A 26506-nucleotide genomic window follows, 5' to 3' on the forward strand; every position below is an offset into this window, starting at 1 on the left:
GGACCACCCCCACTGTCTGTCACTGTGCTGCCCCGATTCCACGCTGCTGGCCAGCCTGGCCACCCTCTGCTATATTTTGGTGTGACACTGAGAAGTGCCTAGCATGAAGCCTGGCCCAGAACTGACACGTGGTGAATGTTAGCTGTTGTCATTAACCATTGCTTCGTTCCCCTACTTGGTACATGACGATTCAGCAGCCGAGGCCTCCCGTTCTGGAAGTCTAAGTTTCCAGTTTCTTACATAAAAAGATAAAGTGCCTAACTGCCGTAAGGCACTGCTCAAGTTATATCTTTAAATGTTTCCATTGAAGTATAAAACATATACAGTCAGATGTGTAGCATGTATCAATCTTAAGTTTACAGCCCAAAGATTTTTTACATATACATGTACACCCATGGAACCACCCAGATGAAAATATAGAGCATTTCCCACACCCCTTTATGCCCCCCCAGCAGCACCACCTCTGCCATTCTGACAGTGATCACCATGTTACCATCAGCTAGCCTTGCCCCTCCTTGGATGTCATATAAATGGAATTATATAGTATTAACCCTTTTATGTCAGGTTTCTTTCACTAAGCATGTCTGTATATTTACAATCATTCACATATGTTGTTGCATGTAGTGGTAATTTATTCCTTTTCATTGTTGAGTAGTATTCCATTATGTGAAATATATTACAATTTGTTTATTTAGTCCCATGGTTTTTTGTTTTTTTTTTGAAGTAATTAACGTAACATCAAGATTTTATTGTCTTCATAATAAACAAAAGACGCTTAGAACTGGATCACTTGGCCCTTTCTCTTCTTATCTCCTCCCAGTTCAAAATGCTTGCATCTCTTAATAGCCAGCATTCTCTTAGATCTGCAGTTGGGCTCGACACACTCAAGCCTCAGCACAATTTTCTTTGTAGTTTTAGCCTTTTTCCGGAAAATCGGCTTAGTCTGCCCACCATAGCCACTCTGCTTTCTATCATAACGCTGCTTTCCCTGGGCATACAGAGAATCCTTGCCCTTCTTGTACTGTGTCACTTTGTGGGGTTGGTGCTTGCCACATTTCTTACAGAAAGTCCGGCGGGTTTTAGGAACGTTCACCATGTTTGCGTGCGCGCTATTGGCCTATTTAGTCCCATGTTGATGAACATTTGGTTCACAGCTCCTGGTTTTTGGTTATTATTATATGAATAAAGCTGCTATGAACATTCCTGTACAAGTCTTATTGTGAGCATATATTCTCATTTCTCTTGGCCAAATATCTAGGGAGGGAATTGCTGGGTCATACCTTTAACCTTATCAGAAACTGCCCAACTGTTTTCTAGAGTGGTCATTGCCATTTCGGACTGCCAACAGCAATTGGAAGAGTTTCAGTTGTTCTGTGTCATTGCCAGAACTGAATGCTGTCAATCATTTTAGGTTACCCAGTTTAGTGGGTGTGGTATTTCACAGTGGTATTTCACTGTGGTTTTAATTTCTATTTCCCTGATGACTAATAATATTAAGCAAAGTTTCATGTGCTCATTAGCCATTTTTTAAATCTTCTTTTATGAAATGTATTTTCAAGTCTTTTGAACAATTTTTCATGGATTGTGTCTTTTCATATTATATTGTAGGAGTTTCTTTATACATTCTGGATGGATATGTTTTGTCAGATATGTGTATTTCAAATAATTTCCCCAACGTTATAGTTTGCCTTTGTATGTCCTAAAGGGTGTCTTTTAGCAAACAAAAAGTTTCACTTTTGGAAAAATTCCAATTTATCAATATTTAATTTAATGATTAGTACTTTTTGTGTCTCTCTAAGAAATCTTCCCAAAGATATTCACCTATGTTTTCTTCTGAGAATTTTAAAGTTTTCCCTTTTACATGAGCGTACAATCAGTTTCAAATTAACTGCTATGTATTATGTGGGAAACAGGTCACAGCTCTTTTTTTTTTTTTATTCAGTTATCTGGCTGTTTCCTGCACTATTGAAAAATGATCCTTTAATCATTGAATTTCCTTCGTACCTTTGTCAAAAATCAAGTGAACATATGTGTGGGTTGATGTCTGGACTCTTTAGCGTTCCATTGATCTATCTGTGCATTCTTATGCCAACACCACATGTCTGTACCATTGAAGCATTAGCACAAGCTCTGAAATCAGGTAGCACAAGCCCTCCACATTTCTTCAACATTTTTCAAAGTGGTTTGGACTATTTTAGGCCATCCTCATTTCCATACCAATTGTCAAATCAGCTTGTGAGTTTCTACAAACACTCCTGCTGAGATTTTGACAGAGACGGTGCTGAATGTGCAGACCAATTTGAACACACAGCCATATTGCATCTTCCCATACACACAACATACTCTCCAGTTATTTAGACCTTTTGCTATACCCCACAAAATTTGGTATGGTGTTTTCACTATCATTCAGCTTAAAATATTTTCCATTTTCCCTTGTGATTCCCTCTTTAATTTGCAGGTTATTTAGAAATGTGCTTCTTAATATCCACATATTTGGGAGATTATTGCAGATATGTTTTTGTTATTTACTTATAATTTAATTCCCTTGTCAACAGAGAATATATTCTGCATTGTTTTAATCTTTAAATCTTTCAAAAATCTCTCTGGTTTAATTCAAATGATTTCACAGACACGTTTTTCAGTTGTGCCCAGTGTGTTGTTAATCCCCTCTAATTAATTTTTTTTTAGTAATAGCATTGTATTTCTCAGTTCTAGAATTCCTATTTGATTTTTTTTTTTACAGTTTCCAAAAATCTTCTGAAATTTCCTATCTCCTTATCCATTATATCCATTATATTCATATGTTCCTGACTGTTCTTTAATAAGTTCATCATATTTTTTAAAAAGCCCTTGTCCACTAATTTCAATATTTGGGTCATTTGCAAGTTCTTTTCTATTGAGTGATTTTTCTCTTGACTAAGGATCACATATTCCTATTTTTTCACATATCTGGTAATATTGTATTAGACACTATGATACTAATTCTGTATCCTCTTCTCATCCTCTAAAGAGTGTTGAGTTTTATTCTAGCACACAGTTAAAACACTAGAAGATAAACTTGAATTTGTGGAGGCTTGGTTTTATGCTTGTCAGGAAGAATCTATTTTGGTTCGCCTATAGTCTCTTTTAATTTTATCTTTAGTCCTTAGGTTATCCCTTTTATTGGGCCCTTGGGCCCTTGAAGAAGTCATTAACTTTTTTGATCCTCAGGTTGCCTTTCTGTAAGTGAGTGGGTTGGACTATATGACCCCAGGGTTCCCTTCCAGCTCTCGCATGTATTTTTATCAGGAGTCGAACTTCCTCTTCCTTTCCCTTTCCTTCACTTCCCCTTCCTTCTTTCCTTTCCATTTCCTTCCATAATAGGTTTCCCTAGAAAGAGAATTTAAGAGTGCTATCTGTGAGAGAAAGATGGAAAAAGTTAGAAGTGAAGGAAAAAAGAGGAAAAAGAGAAAATGCAACTCCTAATATTAACTGTTGTCTGGGAAAGGGACCAAGGAAGACAACACGAAACAGGAACATTTCTTACGACCAGCCACACACAACAAGGGGAGAAGTGTCACGCTAAGGCTAGGGAGCAGTGTACACATGGGACATGGGCACAATCCGTGGGGGGAGTCTTCCCACCTGTCCACCCCTGGGTCTCTCCAGAGCACCATCTCTCCCTTCCTGAGCCACCATACCGTGACATCACCTTTTCCCTCTTTCTGTAGTTTCAGGATTTTAAGCCTTATCTCTCACGGAGCAATGGGAATGATCCCTATTACAGGACTTGCAAGCACCACTCCGCAGAGAGCCAGGCTCACTTTTGCACATGGAAGCCTTTACACAGGCAGCCACCCATGCTCTGAAGATGCAGAGAGGGCTCCTCCCCCAGGTGGTCTTCCCAACCCCACCACAGGAGGAAGAAAATGCATTGAGCTTGATGGAAACTACAAATTCAGGAAATTTGGTTTCTAATCCTATTTCCCGTCTTTGATGATCTGTCTCTGGAAGAAAGCTCTTGGCGTTTCTGTGCCATGAGATTTTTAGCAAAATATCTGCCATTTAGGCCACTGTATTGGTTTTTAAAAATCTAACAAACAGGCCGGGCGCGGTGGCTCACGCCTGTAATCCTAGCACTCTGGGAGGCCGAGGCGGGCGGATTGCTCAAGGTCAGGAGTTCAAAACCAGCCTGAGCGAGACCTCGTCTCTACCATAAAAATAGAAAGAAATTAATTGGCCAACTAATATATATAATATAAAAAAAAAAATCAGCCGGGCATGGTGGCTCGTTCCTGTAGTCCCAGCTACTCGGGAGGCTGAGGCAGGAGGATCGCTTGAGCCCAGGAGTTTGAGGTTGCTGTGAGCTAGGCTGACGCTACGGCACTCACTCTAGCCTAGGCAAGAAAGCGAGACTCTGTCTCAAAAAAAAAAAAAAAAAAAAAAAAATTCTAACAAACACTGACCAGCTGCTATCACTCTCTGCTCCCCGTCCCTACCTGCAAACCAGCGCTGGATTTTCTCTCTGGGTTCAAACAATGGCATTTCCCAGCTTCTCTCCTGATCTGCAGCCATCACCTGACCAAAGCTCTTGGAGGCCCCTGATTGATGCACATCCTGTTGGCCTTTTCCCAGGCACTTGCCATCTGTGTGCCATCCAATCACCAACACAGACAGCTTGCATTTTCCACAGATGAGAACTTAGGTGAGATTCCAATCCCTCAGTAGGTAACCTGAGCAAAGACACTGTCAGTCTAAAATTATAACAACCAGAAGAGCAGCAGCATCTGCTAGAAAACCAGCCTTTATAGAAGTACTGTGCTTTTTATCACGACTTGAAGATCTAAATTAACAGCTTTAAAGTCACACACACAAACAGAGTAGTCAGGTTGCACACTGACCACAACAATAAAAACTGTGGGCGACTGTAATTTTTCTATACAGGAAGCTCTAGAAAGTTACATTTCTAATAATCTGACTTCCAGCCTCTACCAATTCTGCATCCAAGTCTCCAATTCTGAATGAGGAAAAAATAATTTAGGATAGTTGTTTCCAAATGAGTTTACTGCCCCTGGACTTTGAGGATAATTCATGATGTTCCTTTGCAAACCACTTCCCTTCTCGTTTAGATTCAGACTTGCGGTGTGCTGGAGGGAAACCTGCGTCAGATTTTCAAAATCCATCTTTTCCAGGTGATTCTTCTATGTTCTGAAGTGGAGGGCATTGGCGTGAAGGAGAATATTACAGGTGATGAGAGACACAACAGGAATTAACTGCTGGAAAGCTGGAATTGTTTTATGCTCATCCTTTTACCTGCCCAATTTTTGTTATGCACATTGGCAATAAACAGTTGTCTGTTAAACATATCGATCACTGAAAGTCTATCTTTTTCTCCATAGATTTACTCCATAGAAAGACAGAAATTCCTAACAGAATATTCTCAGGTGACAAGCCATTGCTTATTGGTTTATTTTTTCTTCCCACTAATGGGGAAATGATGCAGCAACTGTGATGAGCAGCCGTTTGCAACAAGATTTTGGAAAACTGGAGAGTGGAAAATCCAAGGGCTAGGCACCTCCATGACCACCAATGCACCAAGAGGAGGGCATTTGCTGGTTCCATTTTGAGTAAAACTCCAGCTATTCCAAGGAGGGGAATGCATTATCAGCTGACAGCAAAGGGTTATTCTTTCATGAAGACTCGGGGGTCTTCTTCTCAATTCTCTGACTCTGACTCTGAACTACTTAGCCCTTAGCACTAGCTCCAGGGTAAGCGACAGATGGGGTTCCAGTGTGCTGAGAAGGGTTGGCCAAGCATCTCTGATGTGAAATGTGCTTTTGAAGAAAATTAAAAGAACATTACTAAAAAGCTGAGAAGAAAAGCAGATTTCTGAAGCCCACTTGTGTTTTTTCCTCTTTTAAAGATTCCAAGCCAAATCACAGGGTTATTTTTAGGAGATACTGGAATTCTAGATGAAATCATCCTCCCTTGGACACTGTCCAAAGACTATTGTCCAGACTCTGTTTGAGTCAGATGTTCAAGTTGCTGAACAGAATCATCTTATTTTAAGATACAGCAAACTAATGCAGGTAGACAGAAGCCAGCATGCTGCTAGCTGAACAAAAAGCTGGGCCAAAAATACAAGCTAAAATATAGAAGTCCATATTCTTTCCTCTAAGCTAGTAGGCTTTGTTTTAATTGAGCACGTATTTTATTTTGCCTTGGGCTAAAACTGGATGTGGATTTATCCCAAGGCAGGAGTATATCTAAATAATCTTTATGGTCTTCTCATGCCTAGCCCTAGAAAACTATCTGTGTTCAATGAATATGTAATTGAATTGACCATAAAAATGGTTAAATTAATGGTAGCAACTAAAAAATTAAACTTATAATTTTTTAAAAAATGCTTTTTTACATATTCTATCTTATCCCATCCTTGCAACAAGCTTGAAGTATACCCACTCTTATCCCAAATTACAGATGTGGAAGCTGAAGCTCAGAAGTGATAAGACCTTATTATCTGATTCTAAAAACCCTTGTGTTTTTTTTCACCACACCACATGCCTAATATCTGGAAAATGCACTCGTATGTGTAAAGGTTTTCTTCTCTCAAAATTAGAAAATACATATATATACAAAATGAACAATTTGTTCTTCCACAGAAAACAACTATAAGCAAAAAATACTTCTGATACTTTATTATTATTATTACTATTATTTTTTTTCTTGAAACAGGGTCTCCATCACTCTGTCAACCAGGCTAGAGTATAGTGGTGCAATCATAGCTCACTGCAGCCTCAAACTCCTGGGTTTAAGAGAGTCTCCCACCTGGGCCTCCCAAGTAGCTGGGACTACAGGCATGTGACACTGAATGGGGATTTTTTATTTTTTTACTTTTTGTAAAGATGAAGTCTTGCTGTGTTGTCCAGCTGGTCTTGAACTCCTGGCCTCAAGTGATTCTCCCACCTCAGTCTCCCAAAGTGCTGGGATTACAGGCATGAGCTACTGTATCCAGCAACTTTTGAATATTTAAAAAAGTACCAGAGAGCATCTAATATCATGCCAAAAATAAAATTAAATGTAAATATTTTACAGGGGACCTATTTTTCTAACATATGTTGAGCACCCCAATTCCAAAAATCCAAGCTCTGAAATGCTCCCAAATCTGAAACTTTTTGAGTGTTGATGAGATTCTCAGAGAAATGCCCATTCTCTTTTGGATTTCATATTTTCAGATTCAGTATACTCATAATGCAGGTATTCAAAAGTCCAAAAAAAGCTAAATTCAAAATCCAAAACACTTCTAGTCCCAAGTATTTTGGATAAGGGATACTCAACCTATATCAGTAAAATGAAAATATGAGAAGAATATGATAGACTTCTAAACCCTGAAGATAAAAAGATAGAAAGTTGGAGAAATAAAGTGCTAGGAAAAATAAACGTTGAGAAATGTGGACCCTGATACAGTGCGGGGGATGTAGCATTTGGTTCAACATTTGTAGAGCACAATATGTCAGCATATAAAGTCTACAAACTGCACACTATAAAGAATGTTCATTATGGCATTCTCTATGATAACTGAAAAACTAGAAAATCAGGATCTTGTGTGTCCCTGTTCTTACTGACATAGAAAGAATGCCACCCTGTATTACTGAATGGAAATATTGCTTAAATAAGATTATAATCCCTTTTTATATTTTGTTTCAAAAAAGTATGTATTAATGCCCAAACTATTGAACAGTTCTTGCTTTTGGATGCTGTATTAGCTATCCATTGCTGTGCAACAAAGTATCATCAAATTTAGCATCTTAAAACAAGACATCTTTTTGTGATTAAAGTCCAAGATTAGTTAAAAAATTAAAAAAAAGAAGGAAAACAAGAAATCTTTTGTTATCTTACACAGCCTCTGAGGCTGGGGATTTGGACATGTCTCATTAGGGCACTTCTGGCTCAGACTGCCTCATTGGGTTGCAGTCAAGTTGTTGCCTGTTCCAGGCCCTCTGAGGAGCCAACTGGGGCTGCAGAAAACACTTCCAAGTTCATTCACATAGCTTTTGGCAAGAAGTTCTTTGCCACACAGGCTGCTCATGACATGGCTTCCCCCAGAAAAAGAGAGAGAAAGAGAGACAGAGAGAGAGAACATGCAAGACAGGGAGAAACTAAGGCACAAGCCACAGCCTTTTATAACCCAATCTCAGAACAACCTTGATACAATGTGGGCACCATATAAGGGTGTGACCAGCAGGAGGCAGGGACCACTGAAGGCCCCTTAAAGCCTAGCCATCACAGCCCATCTTATGCCCCCAGTGAGTCACATTCCTCTAAAAACATACTCACACCTTCTGGAGGCCTACAAACGTTTTATACCGTTATAGCTTCAGCTCAAAATCTGGAGTCTTGTTGGCTACATTTAGTCTAGGTGCAGCTGAGACTCCGTAGGCGTTGTTCTGTAAGTACAGTTCCTTTCAATTTGAAGGCTGTTAAGTAAGGACACAAGTTATCTGTCCCACACACAGCCAACTTACAATGGTGGGACAGGAGAGGATAACTGCTATATATATTCTTGATCAAAAAAACGAAAATAGGAAAATAGGAGGAACATGGGTGTCAGTGGTCCATATGAATCCTGAAGTCCAGCTGGGCCAGTGTCTGACATTCCTTGATTAGGACTCAGTCTACTCATGCCCAAGCAGTTTTATTCTCCATGGCTCTTGGCTCCACTCTCTGGGTTCTTGGTTCTTCCCTCTGAGGCATCCTTACTTTTTCATGAAAGGTAGCACATGTTTGTAGCTGGGTGGTTTTCTCAGCTTGCTTCCTGACTGTAGAAGCTTGGTGGCTCTATTCATTTTGTGTTGTCTCTGTACCTTTCTGCACAAGCTGAAAGATGTTTGGCTGGTATAATTCTCTTAAAAACTTTGTGCATCTCCTGTGAATCTTATCGGGGATTCGCTCCATTCGACAAAAGCTACACCCACAAATCTCATTGACATAGGCCCATGGGGTGCAGAGAAGGCTGAAGGACAATGCCTTCAAGCTTCCTAGAAGCTCTATAGTTTGATTTGGAGTCTGTGATACATTCCCTTAATCTCTTCAGAAGGTCTTTTGCATGACTAAAGACTCACCTTTGCTCTTTCTCAATTCTTAAAGGATTTTACAGTCACCCCTTGGGCTTTATGCTTAGAGTATGCATTTCCAAGAATATCTTGAATTACATCTTTGCTTCGAAGCCATTTCTTAATATTTTTTAATTTTAGCATTGTTTGCTGCTATGGGTTATATTGTGTCTGCCAAAAGGAAATGTTGAAATACTAACCTCTAGTACTTGTGCATGTGACTTTACTTGGAAATAGGGTCTTTGCAGATGTAATCAAGTTAAGATAAGGTAATTAGGGCAGACACTGATCCCACACGACTGGTGCCCTTATAAGAAGAGAAGACAGAGACACACACGGAAACATCACATACATGCCATGTGATGACACGGGCAGAGAAAGCCACAAGCCCAGGAATGACAAGGATCGCCAGCAATCACCAGACTCTAGGAAGAGGCAAGGAACGATTCTACCAGAGTCTCAAAGGAAACATGGCCCCGCTGCCACCATGGTTTCAGACTTCTACCCTCCTGAACTGTGAGGGAATACATTTCTGTTGTTTTCAGCCACTTTGTTTGTGGTGCTATGCCACAGCAGTCCTAGGAAACTAACACATGTACCCCACGGAGAGCTCGGCAATCTTCAAAACCACATCAAGTCCAAGTCCCTTAATGGTAAACACCCTTCCCTTTAGGCTTTCTCTCTCTTCTCCACGGTACTATAAGCCGCAGTGAGAACACAGGCAGTGTTCCCAGCACTGAGGTTGGAAATCTCCTTAGCTAGATCGCTTAGTTGATTGGGTACATTTTCTACTTTCTGCGGGTAACAGTGTGTTACTACAGTTTTGCTCTACATAACAAGGCTCCTTTTCCTCCCATTTCCAAAAATATTCACCTCACTTTCCTGCAAGTCCTCACCCATAGTTCTATCAAAGACCATAAGACTTCTAGTAACAATTTCTTTAAGGAATTTTGGGTTTCCACTAAATACTCTTCTCCAAGCTCATTGCCCACTTCCAAGTCTTGGATTGTTCTTGCATCAGCAGCCATCTTTCAGGTACCTAAATCCATATTAGTTATCTGTTGCTGTGTAACAAATCGCCCCCAAATTTAGCCAATTAAAATAACAAGCATTCGTTATTCACACAGTTTCTGAAGCCCAGGAATCCAGAAGCTGCTTAGCGGGGTGGTGCTGGCTCCAGGTTCCCAGGTTGCAGCCAGCTGTCAACCGCCCCAGTGTGTTGCCATTTCTGAAGCTTTGGCTGTGGCTGCAGGATGCACTTCCAAGATTACTTGTGTGGTTGGGGACAGGAAGCTTCAGTTCCTTGCCACATAGACCTCTCTATAGCGCACATTTATGACATCGTTTTGCTCAGAGTCAGTAATGAGAGACAGAACGCAAGCAACAGAGTAACCAAGATGGAAACTGCCATGTTTTCCCTGGGACAGTGTGGGACAGAACTACCCAAGCACATGACTATCAGGAGGTGGGATTTGGGGGACCATATTAGAAGCTGAATACTATAGATAATCTGTCTCTTGGCACATACACGTCCATCATTTTGGCTTTGTTTGGTGCTTTTAATTCTATTTTATAAGATTAATATTGCCAACAATTATGGGCTAAATTATATCCCTCTATATTCATACATGGATGTCCCAATCCCCAGTATCTCCAGGTGTGACCATATTTAGAGATGTGGGGTCTTTAAAGAGGTGATTAAGTTAAAATGAGGGTGGTAGGGTGTGGCCCTGATTCAGTATGACTGGTGTCCTTATGAGAAGAAGGGACATCAGAGCTGTGGATGCACAGAAGGATGGTTGTAAGAGGCAGTGCGAGGGTGGCCACCTGCAAGTCAGGGAAAGAGGCCTCAGAGGAAACCACCGCTGCTGGCACCTTGATCTTGGACTTCCAGCCCTCAGAACTGTAAGAAAATAAATTCCTATTGTTTAAGGCACCTAGTCTGTGGTATGTTGCTATGGCAGCCCTAGCTAACTAATATATCAACCATTTTCTAAAAGATACCTGAAAATATCTTGCTGTTGCCTGATATGTATTTATTCATCTTTTTTAAATCAGTTAAAAAATCATTTTTTGTTCTGATGCATATAATTAGATTTGTTTCTATATCAAATGTGCAATCTAATGTAATCTGAGAGTCTATGCTTTTACTAGGGGGATTGAAACCTATTTCATATTGTAGCCCATTTGAAATCTAATCCTCCACCTTCCAGACAGAGGTAGGGGAGCTGGAGGGATTTATGGCCTTCCAAGATGGAAATGTGTCAGAAGCTGCCTCTCTACTGCTTATTGTGGCTGAGTGAAGAAATCACCTTGTAGTAGAAATGTTGTTTTCAAGAAATTATCAGATCAGCTCGGTTCAACATCAAAGCGTTAATCTTCCAGGGAGGAAAGGGGGTCTTGTATTGAACCAAATTAGAAGAGACAAAGGGGTTATCACAATTAATAGGAAGCAGATTTAAGGAAGCAATCCTGGAGAAATTTGCAAACCAAAGAGCAACCTGCAGTTGGGGCTGGTTACTCAGCTCTCCCAGCCTCACTGTGGGTATGCTTAAAGGAATGGCACTGGGGTGTCTTTGAGTCCTCTGAGAACATGCTTTCTGATCTGTTCTTCTTCGGTCTACCTCTGATTACACAAACTTCTGGCCCCTTATTTACCTTCTTTGCTTTGTCTTCTGCAGGGATTTGGAAAACAAGCCTCCTGTATTCATTACTCATGTTAGCTTTCAAATTAACGAAATATATATTTTAACCCATGCTTCTCTAATTATCAAAGTCAGAGCAAAAAAACAAGGTCTTTTTGCCTACCCTGCAATTAAAGTAAGAAATTCAGCATATTTTTACTTCATCTTTCATCTTACCTTAAGAAACAGTACAGACCCAGTCTATTATAGAACCAGTTAGTCAAGTTTTTAAAAAACTGTTTTTTTAAAAAAAAAAAAAAACATGTTTAGCTTCTGTATTTAATTTTGTAAATATTTTTTAAAAACACATATGTATTTATGGGGACCACCAATCTTTTTATATCTTGACTTCCTTATTTTTAAGTTATTCATTTTTATTCTTTTTGGTGTTCTATGAAGTAGGTCTTTGAATAATTTTTTTAAGGAAGGCTGTAGAAGTGAAATTGCTTCTGATTCTTAGATATCTGAAAATACCTTTCCATTGCCTGTTCTCATGAATTAAATTTGGCTTGGAATAGTATGCTTAGATTATGAAGTATTCTCTTTAGAAGAGTACTTACTACTCCATTTGGAGCTAGTGAAAAAGGATAGGACCTAGCCTAACTTTTTCAATTTTTGAATACATTATTATTTTCTATCTGGTTGCTTAAATAATAGTTTCTTTATTCTAGATTTGTAGGCTATGTCCAGGTATGGGACTTTTTTCCCATTAACATCTGGATTTTTTTTTTTTTTTTGTACACTGAGGGAATTCTTCTTCTACTATATCTGTGATTATTATTTCTGCTTCTTTTTTCCCAGCATTTCCAGGAATATTTGTTATGCACAGGTTAGATTTCTATTAATACCATTTCACTCTGCATCTATTATCTTCTCTTGCCATTTCATCTTTAGCTTTTTCTTCTATTATCTTGGCAGACTAGTTCACAGATTGCATTTTCTCCAGTATTAATTCTGTTTTCTACTGCATTTATAGCATTTTCCCCTTTGGTTGCCTTTTTTTCTTATTTTGGCTGGCTCCACATTTGATAAGGGCAGGATACATGGAATGTCTTAGACCTATCCTTAATGTGTTCCTAGGATCTGATAGAGCCTCACCTCAGACCTATGATGGATTGATTTTCACAACCCCTAGCTCAGTTTCCAGCAGGTTCTCATCCAGTGTGGCTCTGTTCCACAAGGGTGGATCCTGACCACTTTCTGTTCCCAGGGCTCTTCTGCCTCCAAAGCATTTCCTAAGAGAAGACCCATCCCCATGTGCCTGCATGGGGATGTTTTCCCTTGTACACTCTGTGCCTCTCCCCACCGGGTGTTGTACTGGGAGACATGATATTGAAATTGATATAAAAAGGGAAGAACTGGAGGGGCAGAGTTGCAGGGGCCCAATTCTGGCTCTCTTGGAACCTAATTCCCATGCAGAAGAAGAGAAGCAGCCTGGATTCTGGTTACAGCAGCCCTGAGCCCCTGGGCTTGGAGGCCGTGTTGGCTATTCCATGTTGGGTCAGAAGATGAAACAGATATTGCTGGGGTGTGTGTGTGGGGGGGTTTCCTCAAACCACCACATTGCCACTGTACTTGGTGGGAATTCCCTCTAGATTTTGATACAAGGTTTTATTATTTTTGTAGAGCTTTGTGGGTATTTTAATAAGAAATAGAGGGCATCTCAGATTAACCCAATGTTAATTTTTACATATGCCTGATGCAGTTCCCCACCCCCAATAATGTATGCATTGCACATTTAAAACAATGAATTTTCAATTCTAATAAAGGCTAAACACTACTCCACTCATTAACTCCCATGGCAGCTAAATGATAGTTGTGGGTGAGATTCTAAAGGACAATATAAAGGGGGTTGAATAGCAGCATCATGGACTCCAGAGCAAGAAACTATGATGCAAAATGGCTGTAAGAACTTTCCAGACGCTTGTAATTAAGTTGACTCATCCTCTACTAAATTTAGCAGAATAGTTCACCAGCAAGCATATGCCTCAAACATATGGCAAAAGGAAAAATATAACACAGCATATCTTTACCTTATGATACATTCTGGCCACCAAACCCCGCTGTAGAACCCTTTCACGAAAATTCACTGCTTTCAACAGAAAGGCGAGACTACCAACTGTGTCCATGTTAAATGCCAGGAAACTGAAGGAAAAACACAATGACCAACATTATTATTTTGGCCTCACCAAAGAACTTCATTTGAAAGAGAGAAGAGGGTTGTTTTTTCAAGAAGAATTTTCTTCCAACAGAAAAATGGTGTAAATACATATAATCTCCCCATCTTATCTCTCACTGGCTGTATTTGTGCTTCTTTTCAGCACTTTCCCGATGAATGCTTGGCTCTAGTTTATTCTATAATATATGGTTGTCCTTGTGGTATAGAGATAATTTGGTTTCCAGCTTTTTCCACTTACTATTGTATTATAAGTAGTGTTCAATATTTTACATAGTCTTTCTTCATGAATAAGAGCTATTAATTTCCATCAAGTGAGTTTGTAATAATTTACTCAATGACTGTTGGAGATTTATCATAGTTATTATAACTGAATATCAATAATCAAATATATCTGTTACAAAGTATTTGCCAATGAATATTATTTATTAAATACCTTACATATCAGGAACTGTGCTAATTATTTTCTATGAATTATTCAATAGTCTCAATAATTCTAGGATACTATAATTATCAAATGTAGAGTTCAAGAAACTGAGGCTCAGCAAGATTCTGTAAATTGCTCAAGGTCACCAGGCAGAACACAGTAAGCTTGGGTTTTGTCTTGGAGGACACCAGTCTTTAAGGGAAGAGGTGCCCCACAAGGCAGTTAGAGCTATGAGAAAGCCCAGGATAGAGTGTGCCACAGACATGGTGACCTACTTCAAAAGGAATAATTTCCACCCACACTGGAAAATGAGGAAATTGAGGCACTGGGGAGTTAAGAGACTTAAGCACGAACAGACTCAGAGCAACCAAGTTTCCTTTAAAGCCCCATTGGCTTTTCATCATGCAACTCTGCCTTTTGTGCTAATTTTATGCCCTTCCACACCATGAAAACTTTAGGTAAACTTGACAAACAGGTAAGGGATTAATTCACACTTAGGGTTTCCCATAGGATACCCACTTCTTGCCTTCTGCTTTCCCCATATCCTGGGGAAGTAAGTTATTATAAGACCCAAATAACTTAGATTTCCATTGATTAAAATTTTTTAAAAACCCAAGTAGTTGTTGTTGCTTAATCAGAAAGCAGGAGAAAAACTTTAAGAAGCAATTGATGTAGTACTCTTGAGAATGCCAAAGTGCTGAATTAATAATTTCCTTCCATTTAGACAGGGAAGAGGGGAGATTATTTACACGCCAATTACCAGGAAATGTAAATGATATGAATGCCCATTCTGAATCTGGGCTGCAGAAGGTTGGGATTCTGCCTCAGTCTATTTAACTAAAGGCAAAAAGAACTCTCCTATTTTATTAAAAAGTATGTTTAGGCATTCCCAGGGCTGCTACTATGAAAACCGGAGATGGCAAATGGAAACAAGCTTTCTTGGGGTGCTGATCATGGAATACTGTCACCCAAGGATGTGGGCTGCACGTGTGCAGGAAACGGACCTCACCCACTCACCCTGCTGTGAGTCACATGTCATCCCCAAATGCACCATGTGGCTCTAGGAACTCACCCAGTGCAGAAAACTGAGCAGACTCTTAAAAATAGGAATATCGCTAGAGACAACCTCCTTGTAATTCCGTATTTTACAAGAAGATCCAAATGGCCATTTTTAAATAAAATTTAGATTAAATTAAAATTCCTATCATTAGTCATCAGGGAAATACAAACAGAAACCACGATGAGGTAGTACCATACATTCACCAGAATGACTAAAATTAAATACACTGACATCAAATGTCACTGAGGATATGGAGAAACCAGAACTCTCATGCTTGTTGATGGGAGTGTAAAACTGTAAAATCACTCTGGAAAAAGTTCCCATAGCTTCTCATAAAACTAAACACATAATCTATGATCAGCAATTCCACTCCTACTATTTGCCTAAGAGAAATAAAAACATATGTTCACAAAAAGGCTTGTATAAGAATGCTCATAGCAGTTCTACTCATAAGAATGAAAAACTGGAAACATCCCAGTCGTCTATCAGTAAGAGAATGAAAAACAAATTCTTACTACATCCATAAAATAAAATAAAATACCACTCGGTAATAAAAGGTAATGACAACATGGATGAATCTCAGAAAGCATCATGCCAAGTTCATAAGCCAGCTACAAAAGAGTATATAGTATGTGGTTCCATTTATATGAAGATCTGTGGTGGAAAAGTATCAGAATAGTGGCTGCATCTGGGTGGTGGTCACAGGGATTGGCCAAGAAAGGAAGTGAGAGACTTTTTGGAGTAATGCCCCACACTTTAATAAGAGTTTTGGCTACACAGGTAAATGCATTTGTTAAAACTCAGTGAATGTACACTTAATATTTGTACATTTCATTGCATGTATATTCTCCATAAGAAGAATAAGAACTATTATCTAACATTAAACTCTAATTAAGGAGGTTCAAGCTTCATTATCTAGAAGTGCTGATGTCTATAGTTTACTTTGAAATGAATCAAAAAGAAAAGGTGAATTTATGGGTGAGTTGACTGATTGACACATCAATATATTTAACAGTGCAATGGCAAGTACGATAACATGTAAATGGTAGAATCTTCACAGTGGGTATGTGAATGCTCACTGTAAAATTCTTTCAACTTTGCTGAATATTTGGAAATTTTCAAATCACAATATGGAAAAACTTTAGAGTGCAAAGCAAAATCTTGCCTTTCTTTCTCCTGACACCCACTGACTCCTAGAGGTCTGTGGGCTGATGAGAGCAGTGAGAGCCCCAGTGGCAGGCTCCCTTTGGGGAGGGAGAGAGGCAGGCCTCGCAGGGACTGGCAAGGGAAGAATGGGACTGTTTGCAGAGCCACTTTCTTCCAGGACTTCTCTCCCGGCCAAGCCCCACCTGCCTCACCTGGTCCCAGGCAGCCTTTTCACTACCATGATCGACTCCTACCAGGTCCAAATGAGGGGTAGTCTCTGGGTGTCTGTACATATGGCTGACCACTGCAGGGGTTTCAGGGTACTGGGAAGTTCTCAGCCCATCTTTCCTCCTGTTCATAAGTACTTCTTTTAGGGTTGTCACTGTGACTGCCGATCTACTGCTCTCTTGGAGCGTAGGCTCCATGAAGGCCAAGTGCCCCAGTCTCTGCTGTGCCACCAATGCACGGAGAGGTGCCCAGTACACAATGAGTGCCGAAAACATGTTGGACGGCAAAGGCTTTTGTTAAACATAAAAGTCAGAGTAAGTAAAATTTGGGGATTTAAGTGGATAAACATAGACAGACTGAATCGAGTAAAACCTGGATGTGTGAAAGAGAAATGTGTACTGTTTTGGAGGTTAATAACCAAGACCAAAATAAATGAACTGGAACTTTCCAAATATTTACAATTGGAATACTGCCTTTGGCACTTCTCAAATCTGTCCTGGAAAATGTGCTAGGAATATAGATTTGCATATGGGTGAGAGCGTATCATGCTTTCAAAATGATGGAAACAAGCCCTGCTCTGCTATCTGGAAAAGAAATGAAAGGGCAGATGATTTGTGGTCAGTTGGGGAACAAGTTTCCTGAAAGGATGGAACTGATTCTGGTGGGGAATTGTACTCTTCTTTCAACTCCTTATATATTGGACAACTTTCAAACTAATAAGTTGAGGGGAAAGCCATTAGTACTATAAAATTCCCACTCAGGGTCTAGAAATATTAAAAAGATGTACTGACAGTCCGGAGTGTGTTAGGAAAAACTGAGACATTAAAACTGAGAGAGACTTCTGTGACATAGTCCTAAAACACGGGAGCTCATGTTTTCGAGCTTTAAGGGAGTGTACAGTTTGAATAAACAGGAACAGGCAGCTGCAATTACAAAAGAAAAAAAGTTCAGATTTCTTAATTTCAGCTCATCCTCATGGTTATAAAAAAGTCCCATACCATCATTTATGGTGTTTTCCAAGTGTTTAATCAGGATCCTGGGATTATATTTTCTAATGAACAGTTTCTTTGAAAATTATTTCAATACATTTGGATTGTGGAGACCAATAATCTCATTCCAAATAAAAACAATTGTTAAAAATATACAAAAGGAAAAAAAAAGCATAGTAAACTCTCCAAAAGTAGAATAAAGGAGATAATACATTTATGAGCATAATTGATGAAGTAGAAAACAAAGGTACAACAGATAGGATCAACAAAAGGAAAAGTTGGTTGTTTAAAAAATAATATTAAGCCAGGAAAACATCTGTGAGCTTGAGCAAGAAGGAAAGGAAAGTGCACAAGAAATGACTTTAGGAATGACAAATGAAACACAACTGTAGATCTGGCAGAAGTCAAAAAGACAATGAGAGAATAGTAAGAAAAACCTTACACCAGTAAATTCAAAACCAAACGGATGAATGGGTAGAAAAACATAATTACTAAAACTAACACAAGAAGAAAAAGCCTACTCCTAAAATAATTAATTAAATAGTTTAAAATATTCTCCCCCCAACCCAGATCATTTCAAATAACGTATTAAATTCTTCCACAGAATAAGAAACCACTCCCCAAATTACTCTATGAGAGCAATAAAACTTAAATATAAATCGAAATCAAGGAAATACAAGAACGGAAAATAAGAAGCCAGTAAGTATACAACCCTCTCCACCATCCCCCAAACACTAATGAGCTAAATCCAAGAAGATAAAAAGATGATAATACGGCATAACAAACTTGAGTGTTTCTTAGCTATACAAGGGTAGTTTAACATTAGAGGATTTGCAAAGATTTTTAATCAAATCAACTAATAAAGAAGAAATATTAGAAGATCATTTCAACAGATGCAAAAAAATCATTCAATAAAATTCAACTAATAATGATAAAAACACTTTAAAAATGTGTGAGCTTCTTTAGGAAGTAAATTATGTCTATCGAAAACTTCAGCAAATGTCATTCATCATAGTGAAATGTTTAACTATTTTTTTTAAAAAAAGAACAGCAATAAGACAAAACAACATCTATGACTGCTTCTGTTTAAATTATATGGGAGTTTCTAGCCCTTGAAGTATGACATGAAAAGAATAAAAGGAGCAGCAACTAGAAAGAAAGAAATAAAAAATTATTACTTGCAAATGGAAAAACCCAAAGAATTTATAGACGCATTTCAATGAAATTTTTTTACAGTCAGATTTATATACAGAAGCCAACTTCATGTATAACAAACTGTTAACAACAAAATAGTTTAAAATATTCTTTTAATAACAAAACTATAAAGTAACTGGTAATAAATCTATGAAAGGATATACTATGTTTGGGAAAAAATTATAAAACACTGGAGGACACTTAGAAGACTAAAATCTTTGTGAGAAATGTATGCTTTATAAATATGTCAAATTTTCTGCAAATCAACAGATCAAATACATCTTTGAAGAAAATTCCAGTAAGTTTTTAAAACTAGGAAAATACACATGACAAAACAGTCACTATTTTAACCAGCTCAATGGTATTCAGTACATTCACACTGTTGCACTGCCATCACCACCATCCATCTCCGGAACTCTTGTGTCATCCCAAACTAAAACTCCGTATCCATTAAACAATAGCTATCCGTTCTCCCCTCCTCTTAGCCTGGCGTAACCAATATTCCACTTTTTATCTCTACAAATTTGACTACTCAAGCTACTTCATATAAGAGAAATCCTACAATATTTGTCCTTTTGTTTTGTTGTTGAGGAACTTGATAAGCTTATTAAAAAACTTACATGAAAGTGCAAAAGACCCAGCATAGCCAATACAATTCTGAATTATATTTCAGATATAATAATATAATACTATAGTAATATTTTATTGTAAAGCCAGAGTGACAGTGTATTGTTCGATCAAGAACATACAAATGGAATAGGAAAAAAACAGGCCCCAAATGGAGTCCCACACATATGGAAATTTAATAAATGCCAGAGGGGGCATTGTAGATCACTAGGGAAGGCGGCCAATTCAGTAAATGGGGCTAGCACAACTGACAATCCCTAAGGGAGAAAAAAAATAGTAGATCCCTTCCCCAAACCACAGACAAAAATTGTCGATGGATTTAAGAATTAAATGTGAAAGGTGAAACTTCCAAACTTTAAAAAATATATATTTCGTGGCCTCAGAGTAGATGATGCAGAAAGTGTTGAATATAAAAGACTGATAAATTCAAATATAATTTAAGAATTTATGTTACTCAAAAGACACCATAAAGAAAGTATAAGAAAAGCCACAGACTTAGAGAATATAATTATAGCACTTAACACTACAAATGACAAAGAGCCCCTAAAAATCAATAAGACACACACACACAGAAAAAGAAAAATGGGCAAAAAACATGAACAGGCATTTTGTATAAGAAGAAATACAAGCTACTCAGAAGGCTGAGGTGGGAGGATTGAGGCTGCAATGAGTTACTGCACTCCAGCCTGGGCGACTGGGCTAGACTCTGTCTCAAAAAAAACAAAAAAGAAGAAGAAGAAATACAAATGGCAAACAAAAACATGAAATCCTGCTCACCCTTAATATCAATAGCAAAAAAGGAAAATGCAGTTTCAAGTCATGGTGAGATCATTTTTTTATATTGTATTGACAAAAAATTAAGAAGTCTGATAACACCAAGTGTTGATAAGGATAGGGTATGGCTCCCCAAGATACATGCTGCTCATAGGGGTGTAAACTTATACAAATGCTTGGAAAAATAAGTTAGCACCATCGAGCTGAACACTAGCACACTTCACAGCATAGCACTTCCACTCCTAAGTTACCTATGTCCTGGAAGAGTGTTTCTCAAACAGATTGCAAATTACTAAAGGGCTATAAAATCAGCTTAAAGTACTGAGATCAGTATTCTTAAAAAAATAAAACTGAAAAATATCAGAGAGCATCACTAGTACTAATACATAGGGTTAAGTGAGCATTGTTTCAGGGAGAGCTTGCTCCAGCTGTGTCCGAGGCGGGGGTGCTATCAATGTCCGGGCATCCACGATGATGGGAAATGTATTTCTTGCTCTAAGTAATGTTACTTGAGTTTGAAAGCCCTGTACAAACACTTGCACACATTTCCCAGAAAACATGTACGAGATTTTTTCATAGTAGCTTTGTGCAAAATATCAAAAAACCAGACACAACCCAAATGTGCACTAATATTGGAGACTGGAATGGGTAAGGAAATTATGGCATATACACAGGATGGAATATTATGAAACATTGTGAAGAACAGTTTTTCATCTGCACATAACAATTTGGATGAATCTTAATATTGAGTGAAAACAGAAAGTTACAGAATTCCACATATTATGCTTTATTTATGAAGCTGAGAGAGAGTACTAAAAGATCAATAAAAACAACCAAAAGCTTAGATTCTGAAGCCACACTGTCTGGGTTCAGACCCCAGCTCTGCCACTCACTAGCCATGTAACCTTGAGCAAAATGCTTAACCACCGTGCCTCAGTTCCTCATATGTGAAATGGAAATTAGAACCTACCTTACGGGGTTTTCAGGGTTAAAACCTGTAAAGTGCTTGGAACAGTGAAAAAGTAATAAGAAAGAACCTAAGTACAAAGAAGAGAAGTAGCAATGTCTTAATTCTTAAGTTTGGTAGTGGGTATGGCATATGAGCATTAATTTTACATATTCATGGATTTTTTTGCATATATCAAATATTTACAATTTCAAGCAAGAGTGAGTTGTGTTATATCAAGGCTCTATAAACTCAGGCTCAATGATAACACCCTGAAGGAAGGTGATGATGGAGGCCTGAGCAATACATACCTGGTTCTCAGCTTGTCACCCACAGACTCAGCCCAGTTTTGGAGCAGGCCAGAGAGTGGCTTTTCTTCATAGTGTTTGGTGCATTGGGTCAGCAGTTCCCGCCCTACAACCTGTGCAAAGAGTTTATCACTCATCAGCCATGACTCAGCAACATAAAAAATGCCAGAGTGTCATCAAATACTGCAGCCAATCAAGACTATTTGCCACTAGCAAACTCCTCGGAAGGAATCAAATATAAGACCCCATCCTTGTGGGGGCAAATGTGGGGAATTTACCACACCACCCTCAATCCCTCCCCATGGCAACTTCGCTAACTACTCTCAGCTCTCTCTCTCCTTGCCTGTATCAGCCTCTAACACTTGTCCTGGGGCCAACTATTTTAGTTGACACTTCAGATGAAACCTGCTTGCCTTCCGTGGACCAGATGGCTGGTCCGTTTTCTTTTTTGCCTCTGGCATTCTCTGGTCAAGTGGGCCTTTGGGAAATAATATTAAAATGCACAAATAAAACAATCTCTATCAATCTCCTCCCTCCATCAGCAGCTCTAACGTTATAATTTGAGCCTAAAATCCTACATACTTTTCCAGGTTTGTTCAAAGAAGACGTCCATGGCTAGCCCACTGCAGGGAAAGGGTCAAGTGACAGCAACAGCTGCTAGATGTGTGAGCGAGGCCACCTTGGACCAGCCTGTCCCCTCCTGGCCCCCATGTGCTGCTGCCACAGCATGAGTGAGCCCAGGCAAGACCAGCTGAAGAACCTCACTGTGTGAGCCCAGCCCAAATTGCAGACCTGCAGAATCATGAGCTAACAAACTGTTGTCTCAAGGCACTAAGTTTTGGGGTGGTTTGTTACAAATCAACAGATAGCCGATTCATTCTCTTTCAACTATCAATTCAGAATATTTCTTCTTTGCTTCATATGCATGCATGTTTTACATGAATCATATAAAATGTTATATATTAATATGATTTCAATCAACAGTATATCACACATGACATTTTTGGTTTGTATTGCTGTATAGGATTCTATTTGTGTGTTTAATGGCTGTATAATTTACTTTGATCAATTGTAGCTAACTACATATTTCCATTTGGCTGAAGATTTAGGTTGTTTCCAATTTTACTGTCATAATAACCTTAATGTCAATATAGTCAGACAAATAGCATCATCCTTTCCTGGATTATCACCTGAGAATCAATCCCCATGAGCTTGCCTGATACAGAGTTTCTTAAAGAGGGCCATCCTACCTACCAGAGGGATGCTGAAAACCTGTCCAGGCATTTTTGCCTGGGGGAGCTTTATTGGCATTGGTTGGTACAGCCAGCTGTGCAATGCTTGGGGCAGTCTCAACCAATGGAGAACTGCACCATGCCCAGTGTCAAATGGCCATGCAGTCAAATGCACGCAGGCCATTGAGTGCCCAGAGCCCAACTCAGTTCCACCAAAGCTTTCAGGTTCTCCCAGTCCCAAGCCCTTGGAAGGAGTAAACTTCCCTGCCTCTTTGAAGTTAGAGGTACAGGTTAGGCCAGTGCATGAATGTCTCAGCCATCCTCTCCTTTCCCATTGCCATGGCAACCTGCAATGTTCCTGGTTGTGAGTCATCCATAAGCCTGGGCCTCAGTCAGCATTCGAAGTTGCCATGGTAATTCTGTGTATAGACGCATGCATGGTTTTGTCTTGCTGTGTTTGTGTTTACTTTATTATAAATTATTTTCCTTTGGTTTCCTCGAAGTATTGTCTTGAATTCTTGAAATTATGTCTCTAGATAGGTTATGAGATCCATGATTTTATCTCTGGTTAGTAAAGGGAGTGTTACAAAATATTTATTGTCAAAAAGAGGGCATTATGTCCGATGGGACTGAAAATCGCTGTATTACAGGTCAGAGAACATGAACATTTTTAAGACTGCTGCTGTAAAAAGTAAGTGTGAAAATCAAACACTGCCAGGATTGGGGAAAATGAGCTAACATTAAGTAGAATTAAAATTAAAATGGTATAGCATTCAAGTTGTTTGAGTAACACAACACTAGGATTAACATTAACATTTTTTGTTTTTGCTAACCAATTAAATTTCTGATGGCTCTGGCTCTGTCTCTTTCTTGCTACAAAAGCAACATCATTCCAAGTATTAACAAATTGCTTTTTCTGATTCCTGCCCCTACATATTTTTCCCTTACTTCATTTTTCTCCATAGCATTTATTGCTACCTGGTGATTACAGAGCACAACAACTTGTTTCCTGGCTTATTAACTTTCTGCAGCCTGGAATAAGAGTGCCTGGAGGTCACAGTGTGTTCATCCTTGTACCATCAGACGTTTAGGACACAGAGTTGGGAGCTGAATGAGTGAATGGATAAACAAATTCTTTTCCTGTTCTCATATCTTATGCAATATGTTCAATTCCTTGATAATCTCTTTTAACTTCTGTCGCTACTTCCGCCTTTTCCATTTAAGCAATTTAAATTGGGAAAATGAACTCACTCTAACTAGAATTAAAATTAGAATGATATAATCATCAAGTTCAGGTGCTAAACTTAAGAGAAAAGGGAGATAAATTGGGTCTTGGCTAATATCACAAAAGCAAATCTCTCATTTCAGATCTTTTCTCCTTTTCTAGGTCATGAGACAAGGAAATATGATTTTAAAAATGAGTTTATTGTCTGCTGTTGATGCCCTATTGGCGAAAGACTAGGTGATTGAAGCTATCAGCTACCGTGGGATTTGGCCATCACTGACTCTAGATTCAGTGCTTTATTTGATAAATTACCAGGGGGAGGTAAAGATAGATCGGTCACCACCTAGAGCAGGCATGCAATGAAGATGTGCCTGTTTCACCTCATGGATGTGTTCCTGAATATATTATGCTAGGTACTGTGTGTGTATATACATATATACATTTTAAAATCTCTGTTTTAAAATAATCATAGACTCACAGAAGTTGCAAAGTTAAAACAGCACAGAGAGGTTCTCTCCAGACATCACCCAGATTCCCCCAAAAGTGATCTCTCACATAACAATAGTGATTATCAAAACCAGGAAATTCAGTAAAATTTTTATTCATTAAATGTTTTAGTTTTTGCAGAGATTTTATTATTTAAAGTGGACCTAGGAGTGGGTCATTTTGTAAAGTGAAACACTATTTTTTGCAATACAAGTGATTACATCCTTATCTAAGCCTGGTGTTTTATTTATACCAGATTTTCTTAAGACAACTTGTGATACTATTTCTTTCTAGGTGATTTTGGGTGGCATTCCTGTGCTTCTTTATATAGCTCGTTTCTACATGTGAATACTCTTAATTTTCTTATATACCTGTTCAGGAGCCCCTTTCTTAACAGAACTGAATAGTCAGAACAACCATGTTCTTTTCCTTTAAAAAAAGATCCCATCTGCAGGAGGAATCAAGTTAATGTACAGCCAACATTTGGAAACTGAGAGTCTCAGCAATTGTGCAGAATGATGACATCATAAACATGCACTTATAATGAATATCATATCCATCACGTAGCACTGATTATGTAACACCAATAAAAGTTATTTTTTAGGTCAAATCGCTTTTCAAGGCATCCACGAAGCCACTAGCATTTCTACACACTAAGTATTTCACTGATTTATGCTAGGTACAGTGAGACTTGGATTAAAAAGTCTAAGAAGTGGGGTTTGCTGCCAAGGCAGAAACACTTAGAGCCAATTAGAATAGAAAAATACAATTCCTAAGGAAAAACCACCAGATATCCATCCTGGATCCAGGCAGCGGGGCCGCACTTGGGTTTGTACCACATGGGGTAATGGATCAGTTCAAAGCGGCAGTATTCACGGCACAGGGTCCCAAATCATGCTCTAAACAGCCCGAGGCAGGACTAGCTACATAATTTGGGGCCTAGTGCAAAATAAAAATGTAGGGCCCCTAGTTCAAAAATTAGTAAGAATTTTAAGATGGTGAGAACAGAGCATTAAACCAAGCCTGAGCCCTTCTGAGTGTGGGGCTTGCACCACTGCACAGGTCTCTCCCCATGAAGCTGGCCCTGGCTCTAGGGGCTCCAACAGGATTGCCAGGTAAAAAAACGACACCCAGTGAATATGTGGACACCCATACCTGCATACTTATACTAAAACACTATTTGCTGTTTACCTGAAATACAAATGCAACTGGGTGTCCTATGTGTCCAGATGTCCTTGCTCCATCTGGCAAACTAGGTTCCCGAGGGACAGTTCAGGGGTCACCCAGAGGTGCAAGGATGAAGAAAAGACCAGGTGGACATGATTCTCCACCAAGCATTTTAACGTTTCACCTCTTTTAGATGCTGGACATCCTGTCAAGGCAGGATTTCTGTAAGGAGAATCTATAAAAATTCCCTGGCTAGATGAAATGAAAGAGATAGAAAGAAGGAGGGAGGCTAGAGGATGGGAGGGGAGGGGAGGAGGGAGAGAAGAGAAGGAGAGGGGAGAAGGGAAGGGCTGGCTGGATGGAAGACAGCAGAGGAGAGGAAGGGCTACTTTAAATTAACACATACACCAACATGTAACATGCTCTGAGTAATCGCTGGGCCTTAAACATGGATTTTAACTTTAAGGAGGATGGATGGATGTGAAGCAGTGATTTAGGCCTGGCGAAAATTCATGCACAGTTCAGTCGAACTTAAGAGTGATTAGGTTTTGTTGTTGTTGTTGTTAGTTAAATCTGAACCCAATTTAACTTTTCTTCTTAGTGTCTCTTCCCAGTTAGAAAATAAAGTGTCTCTTCCCAGTTAGAAAATAAACCTCCTTTGTGGTTTCTCTCCTTCACTCTGCCCACATTTATGGAGCACTTACTGTGTGTAAGGCACCTGCTGTCTACATTGAGGGTGGAGGGC

The 26506-nt window shown here is 39.0% G+C and overlaps 2 protein-coding genes across 2 annotated transcripts in view; both read right to left on the bottom strand.

The window, feature by feature from the left end:
• Positions 1–26506, bottom strand: part of ACOXL (acyl-CoA oxidase like) — a 315044-nt gene that overhangs the window by 78030 nt on the left and 210508 nt on the right. Inside the window, exons 14-15 of the mRNA XM_012742778.3 lie at positions 21655–21764; positions 13810–13921 (exon numbers count right to left, since the gene is read on the bottom strand). Coding sequence (XP_012598232.2) covers positions 13810–13921; positions 21655–21764 — 222 coding nt within the window. The remainder of the gene's footprint in view (positions 1–13809; positions 13922–21654; positions 21765–26506) is intronic.
• LOC142870060 (large ribosomal subunit protein eL42-like) lies at positions 696–1111 on the bottom strand. The gene has a single exon (XM_076000976.1). It carries the CDS (start codon positions 1094–1096, stop codon positions 776–778), a length of 321 nt encoding a protein of 106 aa, XP_075857091.1. The 5' UTR covers positions 1097–1111; the 3' UTR covers positions 696–775.

Source organism: Microcebus murinus, chromosome 3, assembly GCF_040939455.1.
Source record: "Microcebus murinus isolate Inina chromosome 3, M.murinus_Inina_mat1.0, whole genome shotgun sequence".
NCBI classification, from domain to species: domain Eukaryota; kingdom Metazoa; phylum Chordata; class Mammalia; order Primates; family Cheirogaleidae; genus Microcebus; species Microcebus murinus.

What these genes read in the sequence shown, in the direction of transcription:
- LOC142870060 (XM_076000976.1), bottom strand. Translation starts at nt 1,096, where the DNA reads ATGGTGAACGTTCCTAAAACCCGCCGGACTTTCTGTAAGAAATGTGGC.